This window comes from Manihot esculenta, chromosome 18 (genome assembly GCF_001659605.2).
Source record: "Manihot esculenta cultivar AM560-2 chromosome 18, M.esculenta_v8, whole genome shotgun sequence".
NCBI lineage: Eukaryota > Viridiplantae > Streptophyta > Magnoliopsida > Malpighiales > Euphorbiaceae > Manihot > Manihot esculenta.
The window spans coordinates 9031352-9058672 of record NC_035178.2 but is presented as its reverse complement, the minus strand read 5'-3'; the positions used below and the strand labels follow the sequence as shown (position 1 = coordinate 9058672).

The 27321-nt window shown below is 32.7% G+C and overlaps 4 protein-coding genes across 8 annotated transcripts; 2 read left to right on the top strand and 2 right to left on the bottom strand.

The window, feature by feature from the left end:
* Positions 1-3098: 3098 nt before the first annotated feature.
* Positions 3099-6358, top strand: LOC110605961. The gene is made up of 2 exons (XM_043952849.1): positions 3099-3232; positions 5774-6358. The coding sequence occupies exon 2, from the start codon at positions 5815-5817 to the stop codon at positions 6109-6111; it is 297 nt and encodes a 98-aa protein (XP_043808784.1). The 5' UTR covers positions 3099-3232; positions 5774-5814; the 3' UTR covers positions 6112-6358.
* A 405-nt stretch (positions 6359-6763) lies between these two features.
* On the top strand, positions 6764-9609 carry LOC110606034 (probable arabinosyltransferase ARAD1). The gene is made up of 3 exons (XM_021744760.2): positions 6764-7490; positions 8235-8488; positions 8845-9609. The coding sequence occupies exons 1-3, from the start codon at positions 6839-6841 to the stop codon at positions 9394-9396; spliced, it is 1458 nt and encodes a 485-aa protein (XP_021600452.1). The 5' UTR covers positions 6764-6838; the 3' UTR covers positions 9397-9609.
* A 42-nt stretch (positions 9610-9651) lies between these two features.
* LOC110606033 (putative 1-phosphatidylinositol-3-phosphate 5-kinase FAB1D) lies at positions 9652-21273 on the bottom strand. 5 transcript variants are annotated; one of them, XM_021744758.2, is made up of 12 exons: positions 21064-21261; positions 19613-20239; positions 19019-19163; positions 18594-18935; positions 15759-15984; positions 15202-15641; positions 14524-14852; positions 13890-14016; positions 13591-13746; positions 11855-13222; positions 11508-11774; positions 9652-11205 (listed from the first exon to the last, which is right to left on the bottom strand). In XM_021744758.2, exons 2-12 carry the CDS (start codon positions 20131-20133, stop codon positions 10864-10866), a joined length of 4263 nt encoding a protein of 1420 aa, XP_021600450.1. In that variant the 5' UTR covers positions 20134-20239; positions 21064-21261; the 3' UTR covers positions 9652-10863. The 5 variants fall into 5 exon arrangements, with proteins under 5 accessions (XP_021600450.1, XP_021600448.1, XP_021600445.1 ...); XM_021744756.2 differs by having other exon boundaries at positions 15202-15984; positions 21135-21273; XM_021744753.2 differs by having other exon boundaries at positions 15202-15984; positions 21064-21262.
* A 2805-nt stretch (positions 21274-24078) lies between these two features.
* LOC110605806 (protein EPIDERMAL PATTERNING FACTOR 2) lies at positions 24079-25225 on the bottom strand. The gene is made up of 3 exons (XM_021744444.2): positions 25050-25225; positions 24885-24961; positions 24079-24483 (listed from the first exon to the last, which is right to left on the bottom strand). The coding sequence occupies exons 1-3, from the start codon at positions 25114-25116 to the stop codon at positions 24289-24291; spliced, it is 339 nt and encodes a 112-aa protein (XP_021600136.1). The 5' UTR covers positions 25117-25225; the 3' UTR covers positions 24079-24288.
* Positions 25226-27321: the final 2096 nt, after the last annotated feature.

The following is a 27321-nucleotide window of genomic DNA, read 5'->3' as shown; positions in this document are numbered from 1 at the left end:
TCATTTTATCGAACATATTGAAGACAAAAGATAGGAAGAAAAAATATATAATTTTGACTAACTACTTAGTTGAAACTCAAGCTACATAAGCTATCATGTTTCATGCTTAAAAAGTATGAAAGCAAGATTTTCAAAACAAAAACTTTTCAGTTTTACTTGTGATTCATTCAGCTTAATTTTATAAATTATCTCTCTATGTTTTTTCTATATTTAATTTTTATGTAGCTGAATTTTAAAAAAATTAATATTAATTAATAATTTGACACCCTTTTATTTTAAATAAAATTAAGCGTTCGATACTCATAAATAAAATAAATATTTGATAAATATAATTCATAGATTTAATTTTAATGACCGCTGAATTTCACTACCCTAATAAGAGGCCGAGCCCATAGTGACAAGACCGGTCCAGGATCCGCGAAATCCCGCGAATGAGAAGACCCAGCCCATTCGTTCTTGAGGTCGGACTTTTCTCAGGATCTAGCCTTCTCTTTCCGAACTCGGCCTGAAAGCTTAACAAAGTGAGGATCACTGACCTAGCCCCGAACTACTCGGTTAACCCGCGTGTTAGAAGAGAGAATTAAATAATCGTTAAGTATGAAGCAGATATCTGATATTTTCGTACGACCGTATTTATATGACAGAGACAGGTGGTCCAATAGCAGTGATGCCATTACACATCAACAGACCAAGAAAAAAAATAAAAGGAGAGGAGCCCTCGAACCAAACTTACAAACCCCGGTCAAAACCCTGGATCTCAAATCATTAAATTTCATAGTAAATACATTTAAATAAATTTTAAAAATCTTAAATTCTATACTTTTCGATTTTCATTTTAAAAAAAAATTGCAAGCTTAGTCCTTAATGATGTTATTCAATTTTCGGTGATAAGAGACAAAACCTTCTTCCACGATTCTAAAGAAAAATGAATTGAAAAGGAAAGGCATAATAGACGGATGAATGAAATAAATGAAATGAGATGGGAAGAGAGGTTGTATTACGTGCTACGTGCATCGCTCCTGATCACCGTTCTCCTTAATTAATACAACTTTCTATATCCAACCAATAAATTCTGCATCACTTTTTCTTTTTATATAATTCCTTCCTATTAGGTTGGAATTTGAGATTTATGGGTCACGAAAATAATTTTAATATAAATAAATTAAAATTTATTATTAAAAATAATATTATATTAGATCAGTACTCAATTGACTCTTATAAAAATAAATCCGTGGTCGTTTTAATGTCTCTTATATGAGGCTCCTTCTAGGCTAACGTGGATGTATGAGAATCAGATTAGCACTCTCCAAGAGTAATTAATGAGGATTAATTAAAAACTTTAATTTATTGATGGGTCATGACAATAGATTTACATTTGATTAATTTTGAAGATAAAAATTATATTTAATATAATATAATAATGTAATTAAAGACAAGTAATTACTCAACCGTTATAAAAAATAATTTTTTCATAATTTATTATTTTAACTTTCAAATATTAATATTTTAATTAATATTATCTTCAAAATTATTATCAAATAAAATAAAAAATAATCTTAGACAGTACAAAATAATCATAGTATAAAAATATTCAACTAATATGTACGAATTATATATAAAAAAATAATAAAATTTATCGATAAAATTATCAAATTATTTAATTTTAATTCTATACTTGTTGCAATTCATTTTCTTTATAAAAATATAGGATATTTATTTTTTTAATATCACATGTATCCAATAAATCTATTTAAATTTATATTATTTTTAATAAAATCTCTCATTAGCTGTTTATTTCTTCTAAATAAAATTTAAACTATTTTTTTAGTATTTAATTCAAATCATAAGTTATTATTTCAACAAAATTTAATTTTTCTTATTTTATATTAAAAATATGTGTAATAATTAGAAAGTTAATAATAGAAAAAAGTATTAACTAAAATAATTATTATTTTTTAATTTTTATCAAAAAATATGGTGGACAAAAATAGTGAGATGGAAGGAATGTATGGGTTTTTTTTTAACAAGGAATTAAATTAGATTTATTAATATAAAATGCCTAATTTAGAGTAACTTAAATATTATGATATATTTAATTTAATTAATTTAAATTTAGTAGCAAATTAATTTAATTAATTAAGAATGTGAGATTCAAATTGAACTATAATGAAAATATATTTATCTCCGCTATGTGTGATTTAATAAATTATTTTAATATTAATTTAAGTGAAAGAATTGAATTAATTAAAAAATTAAATTTAATTAAATTAAAATTAAAATGTCTTATATTTAATTAAGTGAATTAATTAAATTAATTAAAAATGTGAATTTAAATTAAATTAAAATTGCACTCACATACTTATAGTAAATGTATCTGAATAAATTTAAAAAATATTAAATTTTATATTCCTCTAATTTTCAATTCTATTTAAAAGAAAAATTAAATTAAAATCAAAATTTCTTATGTTCTTTGCAAGATTCAATATTTATATATAGAAAATATTAAATTTATATACGAAAATCTTAATAAAATTTATAAAATGCAGTACATAATATTTTTTTTTAAAAAAAATTATTCGTAATATTATATTACTAAAATATATATTCGTTGGCACTAATAAAAGAAATATGGATTAAATTTCACAAAATTAAAAAATAAAATTATTTTAATAAAATAATTTAAATTTAATATAATTTTAAAATCCGTTTGGTATTATTTGTACAACAGCGGTTTGAGAATACTCTTTTTAAATATGATAATTAAAAAATTAAAAATGTTTAATTTAAAATTATAATTAGCATAGTTTGATTAAAAATATTAAAATAACAAAATAAATTATTTTAAAATGTTTTTTACAATAATATTAAATTAATTTTTTTTTAAAAAAAATTCTCACTTTCTATCATAATATCAAATATACACTTTTTCTTTTTTTCTTTTTTTTAAAAATTTTTAAAAATAGATGGATCTAGCATAATATCATAATATCAAATGTTTAATTCTTTTAAAAATACATGATTGGTAATCCTTGTGGGACCCATCTATACGCGCAGCTCAGCTCGTGTACTTGACGCTCCTCTTTTGTGCTTACACAGAATCTGATCCCTTCCTCGTCTTCACTCAGATATATAAATACAACAACTGAATCTACTCTCTCACGGATCCTCTCCTATGTGAACTCCTAGGATTCTCAAAATAGTAACTGGCATTACCAAGTTCACAGCATTTAAGGTTTGTTTCTTGAATCTCAATCATATTTCTGTCTGTTCCATAGTTATATAATCGTCTTGTTAGATCTCGTCTTTGTTTGTTATCTGTGTGTATCTGTTTGGGTTGCTGTTTTGGGCTTTTCACAATCACAAGTGATCAACTTTTTGAATTCTCCAGTTTTGTTTGACTGGTGGAATCAATTTCTTTCAATTTCCCCAAAACGGGAATTGAATTGGTTGTGATTTGTTAATGGGTTCTCTTGTTTTTTATTAAAGATTTCAACACAATATCTTAATTTTGCTTGGGTCTTTAGAGTTTAGCAGTTTCTGGACAGTCTTGAATTGGGACTTGGGTTAATGGGTTTATAAGATCGCATTGTGTTATGTCTGTTACTGTTTTCTTGTCTGGTTCTGCTGATTGCTGAACCATTGATATCTCAAATGTGGGCAGTAGTCATTTGAAAACCTAGATAAATTGTAAAATGTAGGAGAAATCCTTTGGCTCCAAAGGAATGTGATTTAGACATCTGAGCCTGCTTATGTTACCGGAAAATAATTTCTGGTCTATTCTTCAAGAACGAATGTAATTTTCAGTTTTTATTACTTTATTTTATTTTTATGAATGGTGGTTTTTTCCCTCACCATAAAGATTATATGTCATGTACTCTTCGGTTTTCATGTCGCCTCCAAGTTTGCCAAAGCTGTAAACTTGTCGAACCTCAAGCGTGATGAATCATATTTCCCATGGAAATTTTGGTCATATTCAGTATAGTGTAATTTATCAGTAAATCAAGGAGGTTAGCTTTTGAACTGATAATTATCATGGTAGTTTGAATTGTTTTTGGTCTGTGCCAAACTAGGGCATTTCTCGTGTCAATTGGTTGGTTTCCTTGTACTTTCTTGAAAGACCACTCGAAATGGTTTTCCATGCTCTGCTTATGTAAATATCCTTCTGGCTATGGAAATCTATTTGAAAGATCAAGATGTAGAGAATGTATCACTTTGAAGTCCTGTTTGATTTTAGTTTCATTAGACTTTATATATTACAATCACAAAGAAGGATTATGTGCTAATGGATAATGGATTAAGAGAATACATTTTCAAAGTTCTCAACTAGGGAAAAGAAAATACTAGATACGTGTGATAGCTTTCAATAAAATAATCATCCATCCATAGACTTCAATTTGATGAGAATGTTCAATAATGTTGATTCTGAAATGAAGCATAAGAGATAGTTGAATTTAAAGATGAACGATGATCCATGGAGTTGAATGAAACTAGGATTTGAATATGAAGTTGATGTGAATTTATGGCAGTATTACTGTAGTTCTTTGTTTCCAAGTTCTGAAGAGATTCCTTCTGCTGCCATATGGTAGACGTAACAGAATGGTGTGAGTTTATTGCATGGACAGATGGAAAGTTCAACTTGGGTAGATCGATGAACCTTGATTCATTGAACAATCATTTGAATTGAGAGTGAGGACTACTTCATTAATAATTTTGATTAGCTGCTGAAGTATGCAACATCTACTACAGAGATCAGTTACGTCAGTAGCTGTCTCTAACTCCGGAACTCAAGAAGTAATTGGGATAACTTCCCAGTTTTCCAGAGATTACTGGGAATATTTATTGTCTTGATGCAAGAATGATGAATCCCATTTTTTGTGCCAACTTGTCCCTGTTCTGAGTGCTTGTTCCCCAATTATGTAACTGAATATTATTGAGCTTTACCATCTGTATAGAAATATTTGTTGCTTCTTCCCCAATTATCTAACTGAATATTATTGAGCTTTACCATCTGCCAGAAATATTTGTCGCATAAAAGTTGATATTCCTGTCTTGGTGTGCATTTTCATCATTCATTTGACAATTGAAAATGTAAATGGGTGAATGCTATCGAGGCACAGAAGAATCGAAATGAGATTCTACAACTCTATAGCATATCTGGATTTTTCCTTGCTGTGGGGTGAATTATTCTTGAGCCCTCTTGAATTTTATATTCTAAGGCTCTGTTGATGTCAAACTGAAGCCAAAAATTATTAGAATTTGACCTTACCCTGTTTTGGCAGACAGATATATAGCAACTCTTTGGTCTCAAACTTTTGCCTTGGTACATATTTATAGAGGATAGACTAGAAAACGTTACAGCACGTACTTCTTTTTTGTAGCAACAAGTACACATTCTTGCAATCGTGTCTGCTCTCACTGCTCCAAAACTTTCTGGTCCCTTTTTTTGCATTTACAAAGAATCTATGGATGGGACCTGAAATAATATCGAGAGGAACCCAAGACTTGGACAAAATGCTTTTTTAATATCATTTTCGGTTTTTCTTTTGTATATATATATGCGGAGGGCAGAAAGAGGTGTTCCATACAATAAAGGAACTGGTGTAATCAGGAGAGCACTTTGATTCTTGAGGAGTGATTTGCATTTTTCGTGCAAGAATATGGCAATTTACTTGTGCTTGTACCATTTTCATAAATATTTCCTTTTGAAACACTGCACATTTTGAAACAGAATGTTGATATTTTCTTTTGTTTGATCTTAGCATGTAACTTGCAGCCGAACAGATCTCGATATCTGAATATAGTTGAGGAGCAAATATGAGCCTAGCATGTCTTGTATGCCATAGCGTAGAAAGTCCATCGCACTCTTTTAGAAGCTATTCAGTTTCGAGTTCTGACAATGAAGGAAGGTGTTCCGCCATTGCAAACTGCTTAACCAGGAAGTTACCTCTACCTCCTCCGAGATCGACCATTGCATCAACATCCAAAGTGACCCCACAACCATCCGATACAAGTCATGAAATGACAGGACCACCAAGACTGGTCCGGAGCCATGCTGTAAGACGGGATCTAGTGAGAGATTGGAATTTTGAAGGGTTAGGGATGGAGAGTTAGCTGCTTTAAAAAAATTGCAGTGTCAATTACTAGTGTGATAGTATTAGAGCTTTACTAGCTGTTTTCTCTAGATTTTTTCTGTTGCAGGCAGAATTGAACTCGATTTTCCAGATGAACAACTGGAAGATTTGTGACCGTTGTCGGAAAATCCACTGTGAAACGTTGTTCATATTTCTTCTCTTGCCATTCCCAATCATCTTTCATGGCAAAGTTCAATTTTCGGATCAATGTAGCTTGATTTTGGGTAGACTCTGTGTTGTAACAGTAGCAGGCTTGTACAGTTTTTGCAAATCCCACTTCTAGCGGCTGTGACTTTCTAAGAAATTTGTATACTATTAGCAAAACAGTGCTTCCTGTCATTGTTCCCCCCAAAAAAAATAAAAAATTAAAAAAATATGTTTTTATTAATATATATGAAAAATAAAATTAAATAAAAATTATAAAATGGAAATACCATATTTTTATTAATTATATATTTTAAATATAAATATTTAATTTAATGGTTCAAAAACTTACTTTCATATTAAATGTATATTAACTATAAAACTATTTAAATGCGGGTTCCGTTACTAATCCGAATATATATATATATATATGTATATATAAAACTACGGCGCCGTATCATCTTGCAAATTTCTAAACGACGTAGCTTCCACTAAGACATAGTTGAATAAATCACTTCAAAGCCAGTTGAGCAAATCAGAAGCATAAGCCATTCAGGCCGGAAATGCCTCCACCGATGACCGCCGCCGTCACCGTCTCCACCGCCACTAGAAAAACCACGCCTTCATGCTCAATTCCTTCTCTTTTTCTCATCTTTATTCTCGTTTCCGTTCTGTCCCTCTCTCTTTTCTTGCTATTCTCCGACACAAGTCCCTCTTTTCAAAATCCTCAAAGCACCATCCAAGCCTCATCAAATACCCTCAAAGTCTATTTAGCAGACCTCCCTAGATCCCTCAACTATGGCCTCCTAGACCAGTACTGGTCCTCCTCTGTACCCGACTCCCGCATTAGCTCCGACCCAGATCACCCCCTGATTCAGAAGCGCAAAAGCTCTAAATTTCCACCTTATCCTGAGAACCCATTGATCAAGCAGTACAGTGCCGAGTATTGGATCACGGGCGACCTGATGACGCCGGAGAATTTAAGGACTCAATCTTTTGCGAAAAGGGTACTTGATGTTAATCAGGCGGATGTGGTTTTTGTACCATTTTTCGCGACATTGAGTGCGGAAATGGAGCTTGGGAGAGGGAAGGGTACGTTTAGGAAGAAGGATGGGAATGAGGATTATAAAAGGCAGAAGGATGTGATTGAGTTCGTGAAGAGTTCTGAAGCCTGGAAGCGGTCGGGTGGTAGAGATCATGTTTTTGTTCTCACTGGTAATTTTTTCGTCGATTTGTTAAAATGGGTTTCCTTTCTTGGATTATTTTTAGCTTTGATTTGATCAGCTGTGGATTTTTTTTCTCAATCGGATCTCTGCTGCTTATCTAGTTGAAGGTTGCAACTAAATGTATTTAAGCTTTTAGATATTTGACAGTTGTGGCTATGGGTATTGTAATCAATGTATTTAAACTAATTTTGCCTGCTTCTTTATTATGTTTGTTGTCCATAATTTAGTTAGCTTGGTGTTTAGTTTTGGATGTGATTCATATCTGCACTTAACAGTGAGCTTGGAAGGATCCCTTGGTGAGTGCTATTGTCAATTAAAACGATCAAATGATCTGATGGGCTTTCATAATTCAAAGTGTCTTTGGTGTTATATAATTTTGTTTCTGGTTTCTCTTTATTGTTTGTTCTTATCTTTTATATGATTAGAGTTATAAATAAACTGAGCTTGTTTATTTGGAGATTTGGCAATTACATCTGGAGAAGTGGCTGCAATATCAAATGTTTTGCTTTACAAAATTTAACCTCATATTTTGTTTTTTTTTTTTTTTTTTATCTGATGGTATTTTTGGACCTTTGCTGTTCTGTATGAATTTATTTGCAAACAGTTTCATACAGTGATGCTTTTATTTCACCTGCTGATGAAGCAAGAAATTTGCTCTCTGCATACTTTATCAGCTTATGATTTAGTCTCTGGATTGTCAGGTTATCTTAAAACTTGAAGCATTCTTTGGCAGACCCTGTTGCAATGTGGCATGTAAGATCTGAGATAGCGCCAGCAATTCTCCTGGTTGTGGATTTTGGTGGATGGTATAGGCTTGACTCGAAATCATCCAATGGTAACTCATCAGATAGGATACAACACACTCAAGTTTCATTGCTGAAAGATGTAATTGTTCCATACACCCATTTGCTTCCGAGATTGGACTTATCAGAGAACAAAAAACGCCATACACTTCTTTATTTTAAAGGAGCCAAACATAGGCACCGGGTCAGTATCTATTTCCTAGATCCTTTTGGATGTTAACAGCAGGGTTTTATATCCTGTTCAAGTTCCATAATCTGATATAGTTGGAAACCTAGATTAGTCCTAACGGCATTTCGAGTCACGGTTTATTAATTGCTGCTGCTATTTCAATTATAGCTGATTTAACTCCCTAATTTAGTATGAACTTCATTATTTTTATGTTTTACTCTTATCTTTTTATGCTTTGGCATAATTATGACTTGGTGTTACTAATTGACAAAAGGAGCTTTGTTTCTAAGACCAGAAGTAGACCTTATAGGGGAATAGCTTTCATCTCAGTTATTATTCAATCCACAGTTTGATCTTTTCTCTATCAACAGGGAGGTATTGTTCGAGAAAAATTGTGGGACTTGTTGTTTAATGAGCCTGGGGTTATTATGGAAGAAGGCTTCCCCAATGCCAGCGGGAGAGAGCAATCAATTAGAGGGATGAGAACATCAGAATTCTGTTTGCATCCATCTGGAGACACCCCCACTTCTTGTCGACTGTTTGATGCCATCCAAAGTCTCTGTATACCTGTTATTGTCAGTGACAACATTGAACTCCCATTTGAGGGGATGGTGGATTACTCAGAGTTCTCAGTTTTTGTGGCAGTTGATGATGCCTTAAAACCAAGTTGGCTTGTGGATCATCTTAAAAGAATTTCTGAAAAGCAGAGGAATGAATTTCGCCAAAAAATGGCCAAGGTTCAGCCAATTTTTGTGTATGATAATGGCCATCCTGGCAGTGTTGGACCAGTTCCTCCTGATGGTGCAGTGAATCATATATGGAAAAAGGTCCACCAAAAATTGCCCATGATTAAGGAAGCCATTGTTAGAGAGAAGAGAAAACCAGCAGGTGTATCAATTCCCTTGCGGTGCCATTGTACCTGAATCAGTAACATAATCTCTCCATTATTTTCCCCTTGTGTTGCAGTAGTTTAGGATAGAAGTATTTGTTGTTTTTTATTCTTTTTGAATGGAGAATGTGTTGTTTAGAAAGCCATCAATTTCAAATTACTTCTCTGTTTTATGCACGCCTTCTCTTTGTATTTTCCAGCAATGCTCAGGGATTATCAGTAGTAAAAGCTCGAAATTTTGCACTCATTACAGCTTCTTTTCCCTTTCTCTAATTTTTCAGAATGGAAGTGCCCAAGTATTTTACTCGATTATTTTGGTTCTAAAAACATGCAAATAACAGAGATTACAAACAGAAAATATGTATTCATGTGTCATGTTACAGAAATAGGCATGATCAGTTTCGTTGAGCCATCTACAGGTGGAGTATGCATTATCTTCTTGCAACTGTGCGCCAGGTAAACACAACGTACTAGAGTACGAAGCATTTCTCTGCAGCAACAAAGGCTATCCAAAATCCACTTCCTCCTCTTGGAGGGGGAAAGAAAATTCAGAAACCCAATAACTAGAGGAACAGTGTAGATCCTGGCATTGCTGAATAGTAGCATCTCAATCTCATATATCATCAGTATATAACCAAGCAAAACCCATAAATGCAATCAAGGAAAAAGATGCCTGGAAGAGTGCAGTCCATTCCAGTCCATAATCAGAAGGCACATGCTGTTTCCTCTTGCCTCCATTGAAGTCCAGATCCCTCTTGTCTCTGTTGGAAGTCGGCATATCTCCGAAGGTTGGCACCTATAAAACAATCTACCAGTTGATATTTGGAATATCCCCGTGAATGCAAAACAGACGCAGGAGGCAGCCAGGAGAGCCCAGAAAATTCCCATCAGCATGCGGTACAAGGAAGTGCATGCGTTGGCCGTACGGTGAAGGCAAGGATTGTAGCAATTAGCAAAGGAACATTGAGCCTAGCAGTGCCACTTAGGAAAGATTCATGAGGATCATTATTTTTGAGAATTGAGATAGTAATAATCACTGCCAGCCTTGCAGTTGTCTTGTTTGCTGGAGAAATTTGCTGTGAAAGAGGATATTGACATGGGAAGAAAAGCAAGGAATTAAACTCCCACTAACCTTTTTTGCCTAAGCAAGTTGCAACTTCTGACATTAGCTCTGAATTGGAGAAATGTGTATGCTTTTTCCCACTTAAATTCTCAAGATGTCTCTTTTGCATGTAAGCCAAAGAACTGAAGTTTTGAAGAATAGAAGGGATATTTTATCAGAGAAGAAAGTCTGAAATGCTCAACGCTTTGGATCCTAAACGGGTTACTTCCATTTGTATAAACGGGTGAAGAAGCGGCGTGGTATAAACGAAAATTATTATCTATTTGGAGAGGGAAAATTTTTTCTTCTTAGCATATATTTGTTTCTGCCTGTAAGGTACAAAACTGAAGAGATCAAGGAGGCTATTATCCATAGCTGCATGCTCTTATGAAGATTTAACTAATTAGAAAAACCATTTAATCTTCCTTGCTTTTGAGACTTTGCTTGAGAACCATTCTCTCCGATGCCACAAAGTCGACAACGATCGGAGGATTCCCTCGAGCACCAGTTATCTGGGACGCTCAAGAAATGTGTAGACATAAACTTTCTGAACCTTTTCTTGTATTCCTTTGGAGAAATGACAGTAGGCAACACATTCTTAGGAACAAGGGAAGACTTGACCCATGTTTCCAGTTGCTTGTCCCAGGTATACTCTGTAAGATAATCAATTATTCCACATACAAGTTCTTGTCGCCAGGTATCTACCCCAACGAGTAAAGAATAATCCATTACGTTGATCGACTGCGAAGAAAAACAAGAAATCTATCAGACAAAACATACCAGCAATAACATAGTTTTCAGATTATCAGCAAAACCAGCACAGCAAAATTGTAAAAACCTGAAGGGGAAATTAAGGGTTAACAAAGCAGAGGACAGTAAGTAGAAGTGAAACTTGCAAGAAAAGCTGTGTTAATGGTCTGAAAACAAAGTTCAACACATAATCTGGTAGTTAAAAGATTTTAAGAATATGCCAACTTGAAAGGATTTTGTCATGTTGTCACTGGTCTTAGCCAATTTGTAGAAAAAATTAAGGTGACACTCACATTAAGGAATGCCGTATCGTTCCAAACAGCACGTTCCAGCAGATGCTTTGCTTTGTTACTAACATATAGCGGGGAGGAATTCATATCGTCGACGAAGTTTTGATCTAATAGAACATCTCCTGAACCATCACCAGCTAAATTGTATCGAGCATGTAGAGCGCCTTTAAGATCATATTGACGAATAATATTTCGACCAAAGGAAAGATTCTCCATAACCATTAGATCATGCCTCATCTCCTTCCCAGTTTTTGCCTGTCTAATGATCACCTGCAGAATTATATCAAAGCATTAGCTTTTCCAAAAACAAAGCAACAAGGATATCGGAGTTCAAAATCAAAACGACAAACCTGATAAATCCCAAGCACCTTAGCTAGACAAGTTTGGTTCCCCAACTCAAATGACTCGTTCATGTACTTGAAATAATGAGGAGCAAACTTAATGAATGACTCAAATTCTGTCTTCTTGATTTCCTTTATAATGAACCTGTCATCAAGTGTTTTAAAGAAAAGGGATTTGCTCTTTCCACCTTTAGCATCCCAGTTCCTACAACGGCTAAGAGAAGCAATATAATCTACCTCAGATACGCAGCACAAACTCCGAAGATTACGGAACAATTTTGCATATAAACAAATTACTGAATATTTACACTTTCCAAAAGATTCTGTAAACCCAAGAGAGACTTCAGGGCTAATGTTCTCAGGAAGAATGAGAGACTCCAACAAATTGAACCCATCAAAGCTTGAGAAGCGTGACTCTTCTGGAGAAACACTTGATGTAGAATGTAATGAATCGGAATCAGGAGATCCATTTGAAGACCAATATGAGGAAATTTTGGTGGAAATTCCAGTCAAAATTTGTAACCTATCAGTTGAATCAGCAGATGCGCTGCCTTCCTTACAACTATTGTCACTAAAAAACTCTGATGTAACAGGTATATCTTTCATAACTGCTAGAGCACAAGCAATTATACTAGAGAGTTCACCATCATAGTCTCTTACAATATAATTATCAGTTCCAAGAGGGATATGCAGCCTCGATTCTTCCTCATTGATTAGTTGATGGGCAGCAGATAAGCGTTCCTGTATATAGCTACTGCTTGACTGAAATTTGGGCATGAAACCTCTCTCAAGGTCCTCCATGTATATCTGACGTATATCTGAAAATGGCATCCAGAACCATTCAATAGAGTTTTCTAGTCTGGAAAAAACTGAATGCAGAGAGTTCCTCTGTCTAGATGCATCTGAATCAACAAAACTCTTAGGTTTCACAAATAACGCAGGGCTGGGTGATCTGTTCATGCTTAAACCATCCACATTCAACACTTCAACATCTTCAGCAAAAGGAGATGATCTATCCAGATGATCTTGTACTCTAGATTGTTGAAGAGCACCATCAACTGCAATTTCTTCTACTGAACAATCATTTGCGTCAAATGGGTTACCCACAATATCTTTCAAATAGACATTACTACTTTCCGAAACAGTTTCAGTCCCTTCATTTCTTCCATTAGTGGTGCCATTCATATTTGATTTCACTTGGTTGTTTGCTGGTTTCTCAATAATACCAGTGCAGCCCAAAGAACGATCAGGTAAGAGCAGTGAATTCAGCCGCCTTTCCCAAATGCATGATTCAAGAAGAAGTTCCCATAATAAATGGTTTAAGCAAAGAAACTTATAATTAGCCTTGTCTGTATTCCCACCATTGTCAATGCTTGCCTTTTTTTTCCCCATGTCATGCAGAGAAAAAGAAAAAAGGTAACTTAGAGGTGACCGGAAAATGAAATGTTCTGATTGGATCTGATTTTTTAAGACAAAAATACATCAAATCCAACATATAGTCAAACGATTCTAAGAAAATTGTCACTTAAATTAAGAATAAAAAGAATTCCTCAATCACTAAAAAATTAGTGCCTACTCCTAGAAAACGTTGCAAATTCAGTTATACCTCAAGGGAAACAGACTACCTAGAGTATCAGTTTTTGCTGCTCTGCTTATTTATAAGGCACTCAAAAATTTCAGACAGAAAGGACAATTTATGATATATCTAGGTAAACAAAACAAACATGTAATGAAAAAGAACTAACCTCAAACTCGGAACTTTCCTGCTTCAACATGTCTTCAATATCAGAATATTCTTCTAATGGCCTTTGAAGGTTCAGATTAGAGCCTTCAAACTGAGATTTGAATTCCTTCAAAATGTCCTCAATCCCACTGAAAAGTGATTTCCCTTTCAAATGCACCTTCAGAAAATGAAAGAAATTTATCAATTCCACTTCAATATAATTTCAAATTGGGGAAAGTTGAATGTATCTTACAGCCAACTAAAGGATCAATTAAGCATCATAAAAAAATTTATGATGCATGTATAATCAAAGCCACATACATTGTCAAATTCTCGCTTGAGCCCATCATATACAATTGAATGGCTGAACTCTAGCTTCTTAGGTGGCAGAGACACAGTGTAAGTTGCAACTGGTGAGTATTTGAACATTGCTGCCAGTGTGCCTAATCTGCAAAATGATGTAGCATCATAAACTAGAAGACAAAAATAGAAGATAAAATTTCATTGTTGATATAACAGGGTCATGTGTAGAACAGAAAGGCTCAGGCCAATTAGCCCAATCTACTTTTTGCATCTCAAATCCGACGAAGTTCTCCTTTTTTTTCTTAATGTGCTCCAAAATTCTCTTGAAAGAACCAATATATGCATCCCAGTATCATGTGCAGCCTTGCTAATCTGTGTATCAGGGACATTGGCAAAAGCCACCTCATGACTAGTGGGGCCAAAACCCCCCTAGTTTCTGTTATCTTTCAGAAATTATAAATACCAAAAACCTAAAAACACCCTCATATTTAAATTGAATCCACTGCTCTCTTTTTTTCTCTGATTTTACATCTGAAGATGAAGGGCAGAAATCCGTGATATTGAAGTCCAATTCTTAAAACGTAAATCTAATTCCTTTGTTTCCACTTGGCATGAAATACAAAACAGAAAGGAATTGGCCTTATAATCCTACCCAAAGAAGTAGAGGAAGTCCCTCTCCAGAGAATGGCCACAGCAAGACCATCTACCAAATGAAGAGTGCTGAGAAAAGGTCAGCTCCAAGAATTTTCCAAAAGACAGAAAACGTGCAGCATTGGAAATTAAGACTCTTTTTGTACATTTTCGGTCCCCGTTCTGATGTTTACATTTAACACAGCGACTCCACATCCAAAGTTTTCCTTCTGCTTCCCCAGGCAAAGGATTCAGAAGCCATTTAACTTGTATTGTAAGCTGCTTATTATGATGTGCATAATAGTACAAGTGAGCTTCTGGCAATTCCCCGCAAGTGGTGCACTGGCGTCTCTGCAGAAAAAGCAGCAGTTTTCAATGATTCAACCAAAATCTGTCAAACATGATTTCATGCAACTGAAGATTCTTTCTGTCAATGAACTAAAAGCATACATCACTATTCTAAAAAGGCCACAAGGTCAACTTTCAAAAACACTAGAAAGTAAGAAACTGTTTGATCCCAAAAGTATTTAGATAAGACCCCAAAAGTTTTTGAGCACTCTAGGACCACACATCAAGTGATAACTGATAAGTAGAAAAATATATAACTCCCTCATAAAATGGAGACTTGAACACCCTGGTTTGAGTAAATTATCCCAATGAATGAATATGCTACTGCCTAATAAATGGAGACATGAAAAACCTGATTGAGCAAATTATTCCGAAGAAACTTTCCAAGAGGAACATCAAAATTCCTGTAGAACATGATATGAGAAAAATGGCTTTGCTCACATATAGTCCCACTTAAGGCATTCTGGCTTGACACCAAAACCAAAATGCTCTGAGAATCCAACACCGCATCGACTCCATCCTTATTCTGAACTTGAACTTTATTATCAACGTCATTTCCTCTGTCAACAGGTTTAGAGCAACTCAAAGACTGAGATTGTCCACCATCGAGTAAGTTATCTTCATTAGAAGCCTCCAATGTTTCCAAAACTGGAACCTGTTCTGTGTTTTTTTCATTAGCTTCTTGTCCATTGAAACCAAAGTAATCAACCATGGACTGATATGGAAGACTGGAGGCAAGAGGTAAACCATCTCCTATAACTTTCTTAAGAGAAGCTGAAAGAGAAGAGAACCCTGAAAAAATGACAGGATTGTATGGTAAATAAGACATAGAATTGTCTTCTAATCCCATGTTTAAATTGTGGGACCCTTCTTCATTGAGTCTATTAGAAATGGGAACTTCAACAGTACCAGTTTCAGCACTAGACTCCTCAATGGAAGGAATGCTAGAATCTTCAGTTCCTAAAACAGATAAGTTGTGATCCCTTGCCCCATGTAACATAACTGTTGAGAACATCATTTTCCTATCAACAAGAAATGAAGTCTCAAGAATCAAATGATACGCCACGATAACTGCAATCTGTACCACATATTTTATCCTCTTTAATTCATCACTATGACTTCCTTTCAACAAAATCTGCAAGATTACATTATACAGGAAGTTAAGGATGCACCTAGTAACAAAAAAAAAAAAAATCCCACTTAACAATCAGAACACTGATCATATTAATGTAAATATTAAGCACAAAATCAAAGAGGTACCCATGGCAATAATTACTCAACTCAACTAGGTATCACTTCCAACTAGTCGAGATCAGCTATATAAATCTTTTTTTTCCTTCATTATTCAGGCAAAACTTTCAGTTTTTTTGTGAGCTTTTGTTATACTAAAACATGAAGAAATAAATGGCTTAATAATTTTCCTTTTAAGAACAAAGATGAGCTTGTTTCTAGGTCCATGAAGTCAATACTACTTAAAATAGATTCAATAGTTATGATGTGCTCTCAAGCCCTTGTCAAGATGTAAAGTACAAAAGAGTACCAAATGTCCTGGCTGCAACATAATGAAATCTGATGACATATGTTGCTAGCAAATAATGCAAGTTACTTGTCCTATTTTCAAGAGTCATATGCTTAGTAGTTAACCCATGATATAGATAATGCAAGTTAGTTTTTGCTTTGTCTTAGTGTGGTTGGACGGTGATCCTCCATGTTACTTAATGGTTCCTTATTTTTAAGAGATGATTATGTCTCCATCTTGTATTTAAGTGCAACAATTCAATAAAAGAATGAAAAGAAAAATTGTCAAAATTTTTGAGTATTTATGTTCCATTGTAACCATAGATCGTAAAAAAAAAAATTCATCCCCAAAAAATTTTAGCAATAGACCCATAACTTGATCCATTTTTAAAGATTCTAACATTTTGGTATCAGAGTTAGGGGTTTTGGGTGACTCAATCCAACAACAACTTGATCGAATTCTTGACTTGTTCTTGAAAAAGCAAGCTGTCAACAAGGCTCGCCAAGAAGAACCAAGTGCTAAGTTGGAATCTGTTACCCATGACATTACCAACTCTAACCCAACATCCATGACCGAGTCATGCGGAACCCATGATCAACTCATGATTAAAAACTCTGTCACATGACTTGACAATGAGTGAGGCAAAGATATCTTCCAGAGGTTACTCTACTACACTCCAATTAACCAATGTGATTAGAAGCAAAGATTATGGAGCGAAGGTTACTCTAACTAACCAATGAGATTAGAAACATAGATAATTGAATGATTTCAGTTTCGAAAATGCCACAAGAAATTTTTAATAAGTTAATTAAATATAGAAAAAATCCTTATTAGAATGCCACAAGGTTGAATCTTGATAAGTTGCTAAATAATGAAGAAGAACCAAAATATTATTCAAAACATCATCTTTATTCATTGTCCGATAGTCGTTGCCACCTTAAATGGTATTTTTATAGCCTCCAAACCCTAATTCTAGTGCAAGAAGGTGTATTACAATATCGAAAAGGTATCTAGTCAAATAATAAAACTAACTTGGGAAGAGTTCAAGCACCAATACAATCTCCGTTTTGAGCCACCAATCATAGTAACAAATTGGATGAGCTAGCAAAATTAAAGCAGACAATAATAATTGCTGAGTACCAAACCCAATTTGAGGTTATTGTCTCTCGAGCTGGATGCCTCACCAGGATTAAAAAAAATACAGCTTGAATAGATTGCTGTGGAGGTAGAACTTCACTAACCAACAGACCTAGTCACCGCCATCAGCATGTCAAGACTCTATGAATGGAAAAATTGATCCATATATGCTGTAAGTCCTTCAACCAATCATTCATCTCAACAAACAATGAAAGCAAAAGGCACTCAAATAATTAAGTCCTTGAACCGCGATGAGATGGAGGAATGATGACGAAAAGGACTTTGTTTTAACTGTGATGAACCCTTTGTTCGAGGACATCATTGTAAGAAATCATTCCTGTTGGATTTAGCAGATGACAATCCGGGAGATGTCGCAATGGATCAACTATTGGCTGAATAGTAACTAGAAATTTTCTAAGTTTGTGCTTGAGGGCAAGCACATAGTGGAGAAGGGAATAATGTTAGCAAATAATGCAAGTCAATTGTCTTATTTTTAAGAGTCACGTTCTTAGTGGTTAAACCATATTCTTAGTAGTTAACCAATAATGTAGATAGTGCAACTTAGTTTTTATTTTTCGTTAGTGGTAGGAGTGAGATCCTCTGTGATGCTTAATGGTTCTCTGTTTTTAAGAGATGATTATATCTTCCTCTTGTATTTAAGTGCAATAATTAAATAAAAGAATTATGAGAAAAATTGCCAAAGTTTTGAGTACTTCACTCAAGAGATTTTCAGTTCTCTCTAAAAAACCGGTTCCATTGCAACCATAGGTCACAAAAAGAAAATTTCATCCCAGAAAATTCAAGCAATAGATGCATAACTGGATTCATTTCTAAGGATCCTAACATTTCTAACAATTAAGCCAACATATAAATATTCACTAGCCCATGTCAAAATGGTAAGGGGCAAGATTCCAGTCGTCAAGAAACTTTACAAAGAGGGCATGCATGTATGCATGAATATGTTCATCTTCGTATCCAGGCAAGTGCTTGTGGATGCCCATGTGTAATATGTGCACAAAATGGGAACACTCTGCTGCCTAGTATTGCAGAAAGAAAACAAGAAGATGCAAACAGAATTTTCCACTCACTGTGCTACCCAGGCGTGTAGGACAGCCCTCAATGAACATCAATGTCTTACTCGATTTCTTTCCCCGTTCACCTAACCCAGCATGATCCTCCAGGAATTTTTCAATATGAAAGGAGTCGCATTGCTTTAATGTTTGCCCCACCAATGTATCAGATGATAAAATTGGTGAGCCAGTACAGCGAGCAACTCTTTCCAAGCGATGGAGCTTCATATCATATACCAATGTGATACCTTTTGCAAGGATGGACTCTTGGACATCACGAGAGACGGACTTTTCTACTAAAACCACATTTGGATGGCACATTTCTATCATATCCATAAGCGATTTCAGATTATCCTTTTCCTGTTTTCAGAAGCAAGTGATCAGCACTAGCAGTATACTTCCATGATAAAAAGAAGTCTGCAGGATGCTCATCAACTAATTACCTGATCCATTGAATTAAATGATGATAACTCACTTGAAGACTGACCAAGCTCGCCCTGGATCAGCAACAACCTTGGATTTTTGTAATTAGTTGGCATGTGCTTGTGAGCAGCACGCTTTTTGAAGACTAAGCCCTTGACTACTTGACTGCAGAAAGTAGGAAACCGAAGATATATATATAAAAGCATCAATCTCTATCAAGTAGTATCAACTGATAGAAGTGTATTCCTTATCTGAGATTCGTGTTAAAATTTGTCCTCTTATTTCTTTGAGTTATATACAATGTAATCTAAGCCAAATTTCATTGCCTAATATGTTTTCCTTTCAGTACAATTTTAGATTGCAAAAGTTGTAGATGATGGATAAAAGAATATTATCGGATCATTGAACAGATTTCCAAAAATGAAAAGCTGCATTGAAGGTTTTTTCTTTTTCCATTGAAAAGAAAAGAGGCATGTTCATTTTCCTCAATTAACAGACTGTGCCGAAAGGCAAAAGGAGTATGTGCTTCATTAACAGGAGTGAAACTCATCATAGGGTGATGGTGCAATAAAGAAACAAAATCAATGCCTTTTAATATAACAAAGAGATATCACCTTTCATTATTTGAGCCTGTTGCAATGCATTTCACTTTGACATAGCCATCTACATCCATTCCTTTCCCATCAACAGCATCAGGCTTAAAAAATGAAGCAGCTTCCCAAGATAAAACGCTAACTATATCCACCCAACTTTCACAATCATTCAACATATTGGCAACACTTGCAGTTTTAAGCAGTTGACTCACAATGACCTTAAATTTCCCATTTGCAACCTCCTCCATAGCTTTTTGTTTTTCTTGTTTGAACGTGTAGCTCCTATTGCCTTCATCCCTGCAGCAACTAAAAGAACTAGGCTTGCACCATTTCATGCCATCACCAAATTCATCATCATCATCGTCATTGCAAGCCACGCTATCCTCCAAGTCATCTTCTGGGTCCTCTGCTTCAGGAGGCTCCCAAATTTGGGCATTGATTTCATCATCACCAGAACAAGAAGTAACATTTCCTTCATTTAAGGATTCAACAGGATTCTGAGTAGAATTATGTTTCGCTTCTTGTTCATTGGCAGTTTGCATTGTTTCTATGTGTCTGACAATGTCCCTGGTAGCCTTGCTATTTTCTGTCACCGTATACAATCGATGTACTCCATTTACTGGAGCTTCCGGATTTGATTTCTGTCACCTGCTTGGTAGAAGCAAAGAGATCAATTTAATTATGAACATGTCAATCCGTATTTCTCAGGCATAAGATATTTCCAGGACACATAATCATAATCAAAATTTAGAAACAAACAGATGAACAATGTTTCCTCATCGTTAGTTATATCAGATAGAGATGTAGTCATAAAACTTTCCATTTGTCACAAACCATTTCATTAAAAGAACTCATACCGAGGAAACCAACAGTTCAACCTGTCAGATATTACTGAGACTTAAAACTAAAAGAAAGAATAAAATTCCAGTCTAAGGTGTTTCTTTGGTTAGATTCTCCCCCACTCAAACGATTAAAAAGAGTCTTTATCTACCAAGATCAATAAAACAAAAAGTATAGGATGAAAGTTATCTGAAACAATAATAATTTGCTAAAAGTGTTCTAATTATGAGCCCAGAATATTCATCACTAATGTGAAGTCGAATACCCCACTTTGCAAAAATCTAGATCAATTAAGCAATTCAAGGACAGAGAAAAAAATACCCAAATATTGAATTATCAAACACCCAAGAAGAACTCAACAAGAAGTCCGAAGCATTCCAGTAAGTTTTGAACAAACCCACAAGACTTAAATAGCCAACACTGGTCTACTAGTTATAGAAAGCTCACCAAATCAATCTTAGAAACTCCAAAATGGCAAGTAGATAAACATTCGTAATGCTCATTATGATTATCCATCAGAGAGCCGAGATTTCATACACAAAACTTACCATCTTTATAAGCTTAAACAAGTCAAAACAAAAAGAATAGACCCCAAAACATCAAGAATTAAGCAAGTAAAAAATATGACTTACTGTAAAAGCTATCCAAAGGAACAAAGATTTGTTTTTTTTTTTTTAATTGGGTTATGCCAATTGCTACCTACCCATCAATTTTCAATCTTTGTTAAGCAAAACTAAAAAATACTGCTCTCTTTCAAATTTTTTTACTCCATATAAAGCAAAGAATTTCAATTTTTTTGAAGTCTCAGAAGCAGTCAGTAAGAGGGAAGAGTGGAGAAAGGCAATAAATGGAGAAGAAAAGTTTTAAAGTGGGCTCCATTACATAGGTCCATACTATGAATCACTATTCAAAAAGATTGGATTTTTATTTTTTTTTATTGGGTATTTGAAAGGGTATATTCATACTGCCCAAATACGGCTGGATTAGTACTCTTCTTTGTGCGTTCTTGTTGATTTATGATGAAATCTGTGAAAAAAATTATGTTTATGTTGTTATATGATATGGTAATGTCGGTTGAAACTTGAAGAGGCAAAAGTCTTATATGATGGGACTCAATTAATCTCCTGCATCTCAGATCACTGTAATTTCACCACTCACATAAATCCACCTGTCAAATTAAATTTCTGAAATTTTTTCATGCCATGTGTAACGACTTGAGTGGGTAGATGAGCTATCATTGGACGTGAACATACAATGATCGGTCCGAAGTGAAACTACATGTCCAAGCGACGTGGCAAGGAAGACGGAAGTTCTGTCATTCCGTATCGAGTTTAATTACATAAATACCCTTGTTCCGTGAAGTGAAGGAACACCTTCGAGTATGAGATTTGGCCATCGATGATTGGACATAGAGTAGAGATCATTGACTTTTTGGGTCCGTGCATTATACGTGAAGCAATAATGGGTCTCAATGGTAATTTTAACTTGAATTTTAAATTTCCAAAAAGAAAATGCTGATATTTTCGAAATTTCAAATTTAAAAAGTGAAATTTTTAATTAATTAATTAACTATTAAAAAAATCTATATTTATAGATTAAGTTTTCTTTTTACATTACACGGCGGTAAATGCAATAAAATTTATAAAATTAAGATTAATTTTAAAGAGTTAGCTATAAGTAAAATAGACAGTAAAATATTTCTTAAACAAAATTTAAGTAGCCAAATATCTCAAAAATTCAAAAAGTTTACTACAATTGTCAGCAGTTTTATTATTTTTTAAATGGATAAATTTAAAAAAAAATTACTTAATTAAGAATGTAAAAATCAAATAACTACAATAGTAGGCACAACGAAAAAATATTAAACTGCAAATAAAATTTATGAGTTAATGACATAAATAATAGATCGTAAATCTCAAATTAAAATTAATTCAAAAATTTTAAGTACGCAGGAGTGGAAAAATTGAATTTTTTAAATAATATCAATATTATATTTTAGAGTATAAAAAAAAGTAATCAAATTTTATTTTGAAATTGACACGGAGAGTTTGTTAATAAAAAAATAGCAAAAATTTTATGTTGTTTAAACTCTACTAATGATATGAGATAAAATAGTCAAAGGATTTATTAGGATAAATTCAAAAACTCTCTTATTTTGTGTCTTTCATATATGCCACAAAATAAAAAATAAAAGTTATATGATAGTATCACAATCCGATTAAATTTTAAAATATTTAAATTTAAAAATATTTAAATTAAAAATATTTTTAATTTAAATTTTATTTAAAAATGAAAGGAAATAAAAATAATTTACTTCATTAATTTATTTTTACAAATAACTTTCAATAAAACATTGAAATCATCAACATCTTTTGGGTTTTCATAATTAGGAAAACCATACAAAATTTAATGCATCCATAGATGTAAGGAAACATTAAATTGGTTACTAAAATGATTAAATAACTAGTTGAAATTATTTTAATAATAATATCAATAACAATTAGATTAATGAATATCGTTATATGTGAAAAATAAATATTAATATTAACATATAGTAATGATAATTAATCTCAATATAAATTGTGATGTAAGCTTTAGGGGGAATAGTTCAAATTGAAAAAATCGATCGAACTGAATTAATTTGAAAATTCAATTCGGTTTGATTTTTAATTTTAAAATTTTCACTTATTTCGATATTTTTTATTAGAAAAAAATTAAAAAAATTCAACTGAATCGATTAGTGATAATAATATGTTATTTTCAATAATATTAAGAAATTAAATTATATTAAAATTAAAATGTTTTAATTAAATTTTTAAATACTACAAATAAAGTGTAAAAAATAAAAAAATTTATTAAAAATTGAAATCAATCAAATCCAATCAAATCAAATCAGATCGATTCGATTTGATTTCTGACTAAAATCAATTTGATTCAGTTTTCATAAATACTAAAATTTCGATTATTAATTTATTTAGTTCGATTTGATTTTGAATCAAACCAACTGAGTGCCACATAAGCTTAAATTTTTCAATTTGATTTATTTACGTCCTTTAACCCTTGATTTTCTTGGCATGATATGGTGGTTGTGTAACTATTCTTTTAGTTCGGCTGCCTATTGCATCGTGGCACAGATGGCTAACAATGGTTCAATTGTGGCTATTCTAGCATCTTCCATAGGTTGGGCTTAGTGGTTTTGCTAGCTTCTTAATTTGAGTGGTGAGTTGGGTCTTCAACTGTTTTGTCTTGTTTTGTATTTGATAGATTGTACTCTGAAGCCTGGTAGCTGTTAAATGCAGTTTCATTTGCATGGTATTTAAAAAAAAAAAAAAACTATTTACACGAATCCCAAAAGAAAGTTTTATGCTTATAAAAATTAATTTAATTAAAAAAATTATTAAATAAAATTTAGAATGAAATTACTATTAAATTTTTAAAAAATTGACAAGTACTTTTTTTAACTAATAAATATATTTTAAATATAAATTATTTTCTACAAATAAACAGAGGTTAAATTACTCGATTAGACTAAATTTAAAACATCCAATACATTAGGCCAAAAAAGATTGGTGCTAAGACAGAAGGGAAAAACCCTAATTTCTCTAATGAAAATGAGTTAAAAATTATATTTTAAAACCCTTGATAAATTGGCAAAAACTCATTCTACTATTTACAAACTTCCCCTTTTATAAAATTTTCAATCTTCTTTTCATATGCACATAAATAATTTTATGGCATATAATAAGAGCTAAAATTAATAGTACATTGCCTAATTAATCCATGCCCATTAATCACCTAACAAACTAATTCTAAAAATACACTTCATAAATTAAAAAAAAAACCATTAATAATTAGTGTCAAGCTGAAGGGACATGGTAGTATTTCCCTTTACACATGCACCTGTAAACAATAGGGCAAGACTCTCCAATGGAGCACTTGAAGCTCACCATCACCCTCTTGCAAGGAAAGCAAGGTCCACAGGCGTGAGAACAATCCGGCAAGCTCGATCCGGTCGGATATAGTTCCGACCCTTGCTCTTCTCTTTCTCCTTGCTGTATTTTTCAAAATTACAAATGGTTAGATTTTTAGTAGAGATAAAAATCACCATTAAATATATAAAATTCACCCGCTAAATCACTAAAAAATTGTAACATTAATTTTTTTTTTTAAATGGGATTGAAAATTAGAGATTGAGAGAATATAACCGATCTTTTAGATTTACTCAGATACACTTACCATTAGATTAAATATGTGAACGAATAACATTAAAAATTTTAATAGCGATTTTTATATTTAATATTAAAATTTTGATATTTACCCATAAATTTTAGTGTAATTTAATGACAATTTTTTTCAATTAAACTTTATCGTAAAAAAAATAATTTATTTTAGTGCCATTATATCTCATCTCATTAATTAAATACATTCCTACTAAGAAACTAAATCAACAAACCTTAGAATATTCATGACCATGATCGACGTTATCATCGCCATTTAGTGCAATTTGTTGGCGTAGACCGACTGAAATATCTGAAAAGCGAATCGAAATATTTAACTACACTGAGATTGAAGTTAATTACTAAAAAAATTTCGAACAAAAAGGTATGAAAGCCTTTACCAACAATGAGTGCCATGAAAATGAGCAGAAGAAGGAAACATTTGTGGGGTACAAAAGAGAGCTTCATGTCTCTTAAAATTGAAGAAACTAGAAGAAAAATACCATTAAAAAGGAGAAAAAGTAAGAAAGAGAGAAGAGAGGAGGACTTCTAACTAGATAGCAAGCTAGGGTTATAATGGAAGATGGAGAAGGGAAATGAGCAATGAGTTTTAAATGTAGAAGAAGGTACACCTGAAACACTTCACATGATCCACGGCTACCCTTTGAATAGGTTTCCATTTTCACATGCATGAAACATAAGTTAATAAATAAAAACCCTAAAAGCTTTAAATGAACATATAATAATAAATTCTTCAAGTATATACTCATGAGGCTACTCACTCTACCTCTGCCATTAATTTTCTTCTCACTATGACACCATAGCTAACTTATGAATTGCTAGAGTTAGTATGAGTATGATTCTCATAGCAATGTTAGTAAGATCCTAAAATATGTGTAGTGAACATAGACGGGTAATTTCTATATCTGGGTCTTTTGTTTTTCAACTTTAAAAGTTATTACATTTCGGTCTTTCATGTTAAAAATCTACTTTTATTTTTAAAATATTACTTAATATTAGGGGTGAGTAATATTTGGTTTAAATTAAAAAAATCGATCGAATCGAAATAATTTGAAAATTCGGTTTGGTTTTTTATTCATTTCGGTTCAGTTCGATTTTTAATTTAAAAAATTTAAATTATTTTTTAATGGCAAAAATAGACAGAAGGACTATTTCGTTGACGGAGAGAAAATATAAGGACGTTTTAATAGGTTTCTAAAAAGACAGGGACTGACTTGTTAATAATGGTAATACTCAGGGACTAAATCGTAAATTACCCTTAAAAATAATTTGTAATTAATAAAGTACATAGTTGTTTATAATTAAAAATGGAATTATGGATGTTGAAAAGTCTGGAAGGAAATAATAAATGCTGAGCGTTTGAAATCAGGGGGAGAGAAACATAATGGGGGAGGAGTTCACGTGTAAGACAGGCATAGAAGAAGGAAGTTTTCATTGGTGAGATGTGAAAAGGTTGCAATAATGATGAACGTGAAGGTGAGGAGTTCAGACTTGGGTTTAAATGAACTTTCTTACTGGGTGACTTTTAACTCCGAAGTCTTAAAACCTACACCATGAATTCACATTAAGTTGACTTGGATCTCATCTGGTGGCAGCACCTCCATCTTTCATGAATTGCCTCTTTTTCTTTGAAATCTCTAATCAACAAGAAAACTAGAATAAGGTTGTTTCATAAAACCTCTTTCATTCTACTGTAGCTGTTGAGGTTGTATCAACCGACACAAGTTTAATGAACAAAGAAGAAAGGTATGTAACCATCTTCAAATTGAGATCTAGAATAAAAAAACCGAGGAAGCCTCACCGCTGCCTCACCGCTACCATATTAGCTAATCCGACCTAACATCTTTCATTGAATATTAAATTATTACAATGCGCTTGTTAAAATCTTTCATTGAATATATTGTCGAATTTATTTTAGAATTTGAATTTAAAATTAATATTTATAATTTTTAATTTTAAATTGAATTAATGACATCTGATAGTAAGTGGATCTCCGTAAATTTGAGAGATATCAGGTTCTACTTTCCTAATTCTATCGATCCTCATTTTATAAAAAAGTTTGAATTAATAGCAAAAAAATTATGTATTTTTAATTTTATTACAATTATACTATTTTTTATCAATTAAAACTTAATTTTTTAAAATTGCTCTAATTATATCACTGTTACTAATTGTCCTGTTAAAAATTAATAATTAAGAAAATTACTGATATCAGTAAATTTTAAAGTAAAATTAATAATAGTTTAAAAGTTTAGAGTAGAATTACAACAAAACTAAAAATATAAATTTTTTTGTAATTATCTATTTTATTGATATCATTTTTAGATGACGAAGGAATGAAAATTGAATTTATAATTTTAAATAAATTTCATATTTTTTAACCGCTCTAATTCATATATTATTAATTTTTTTAAAATTTATTCAAATATTAACAAAATTTAAAAAAAATATGAATTAGCATTATATTTAAGAGCTAAAAGAATAATTTAAAAAATATCATAAAAAATTATTTTATTATTTTTAATATTTTTAAACTGAATCATATTAAATATTATTTTAAATTATTTTTTAATATTTCATAACTAATATATTTAATAAAGTTATTTTCTTAACAAATAGTTTTAAAAATAATACTTATTTTCTTAACAAATA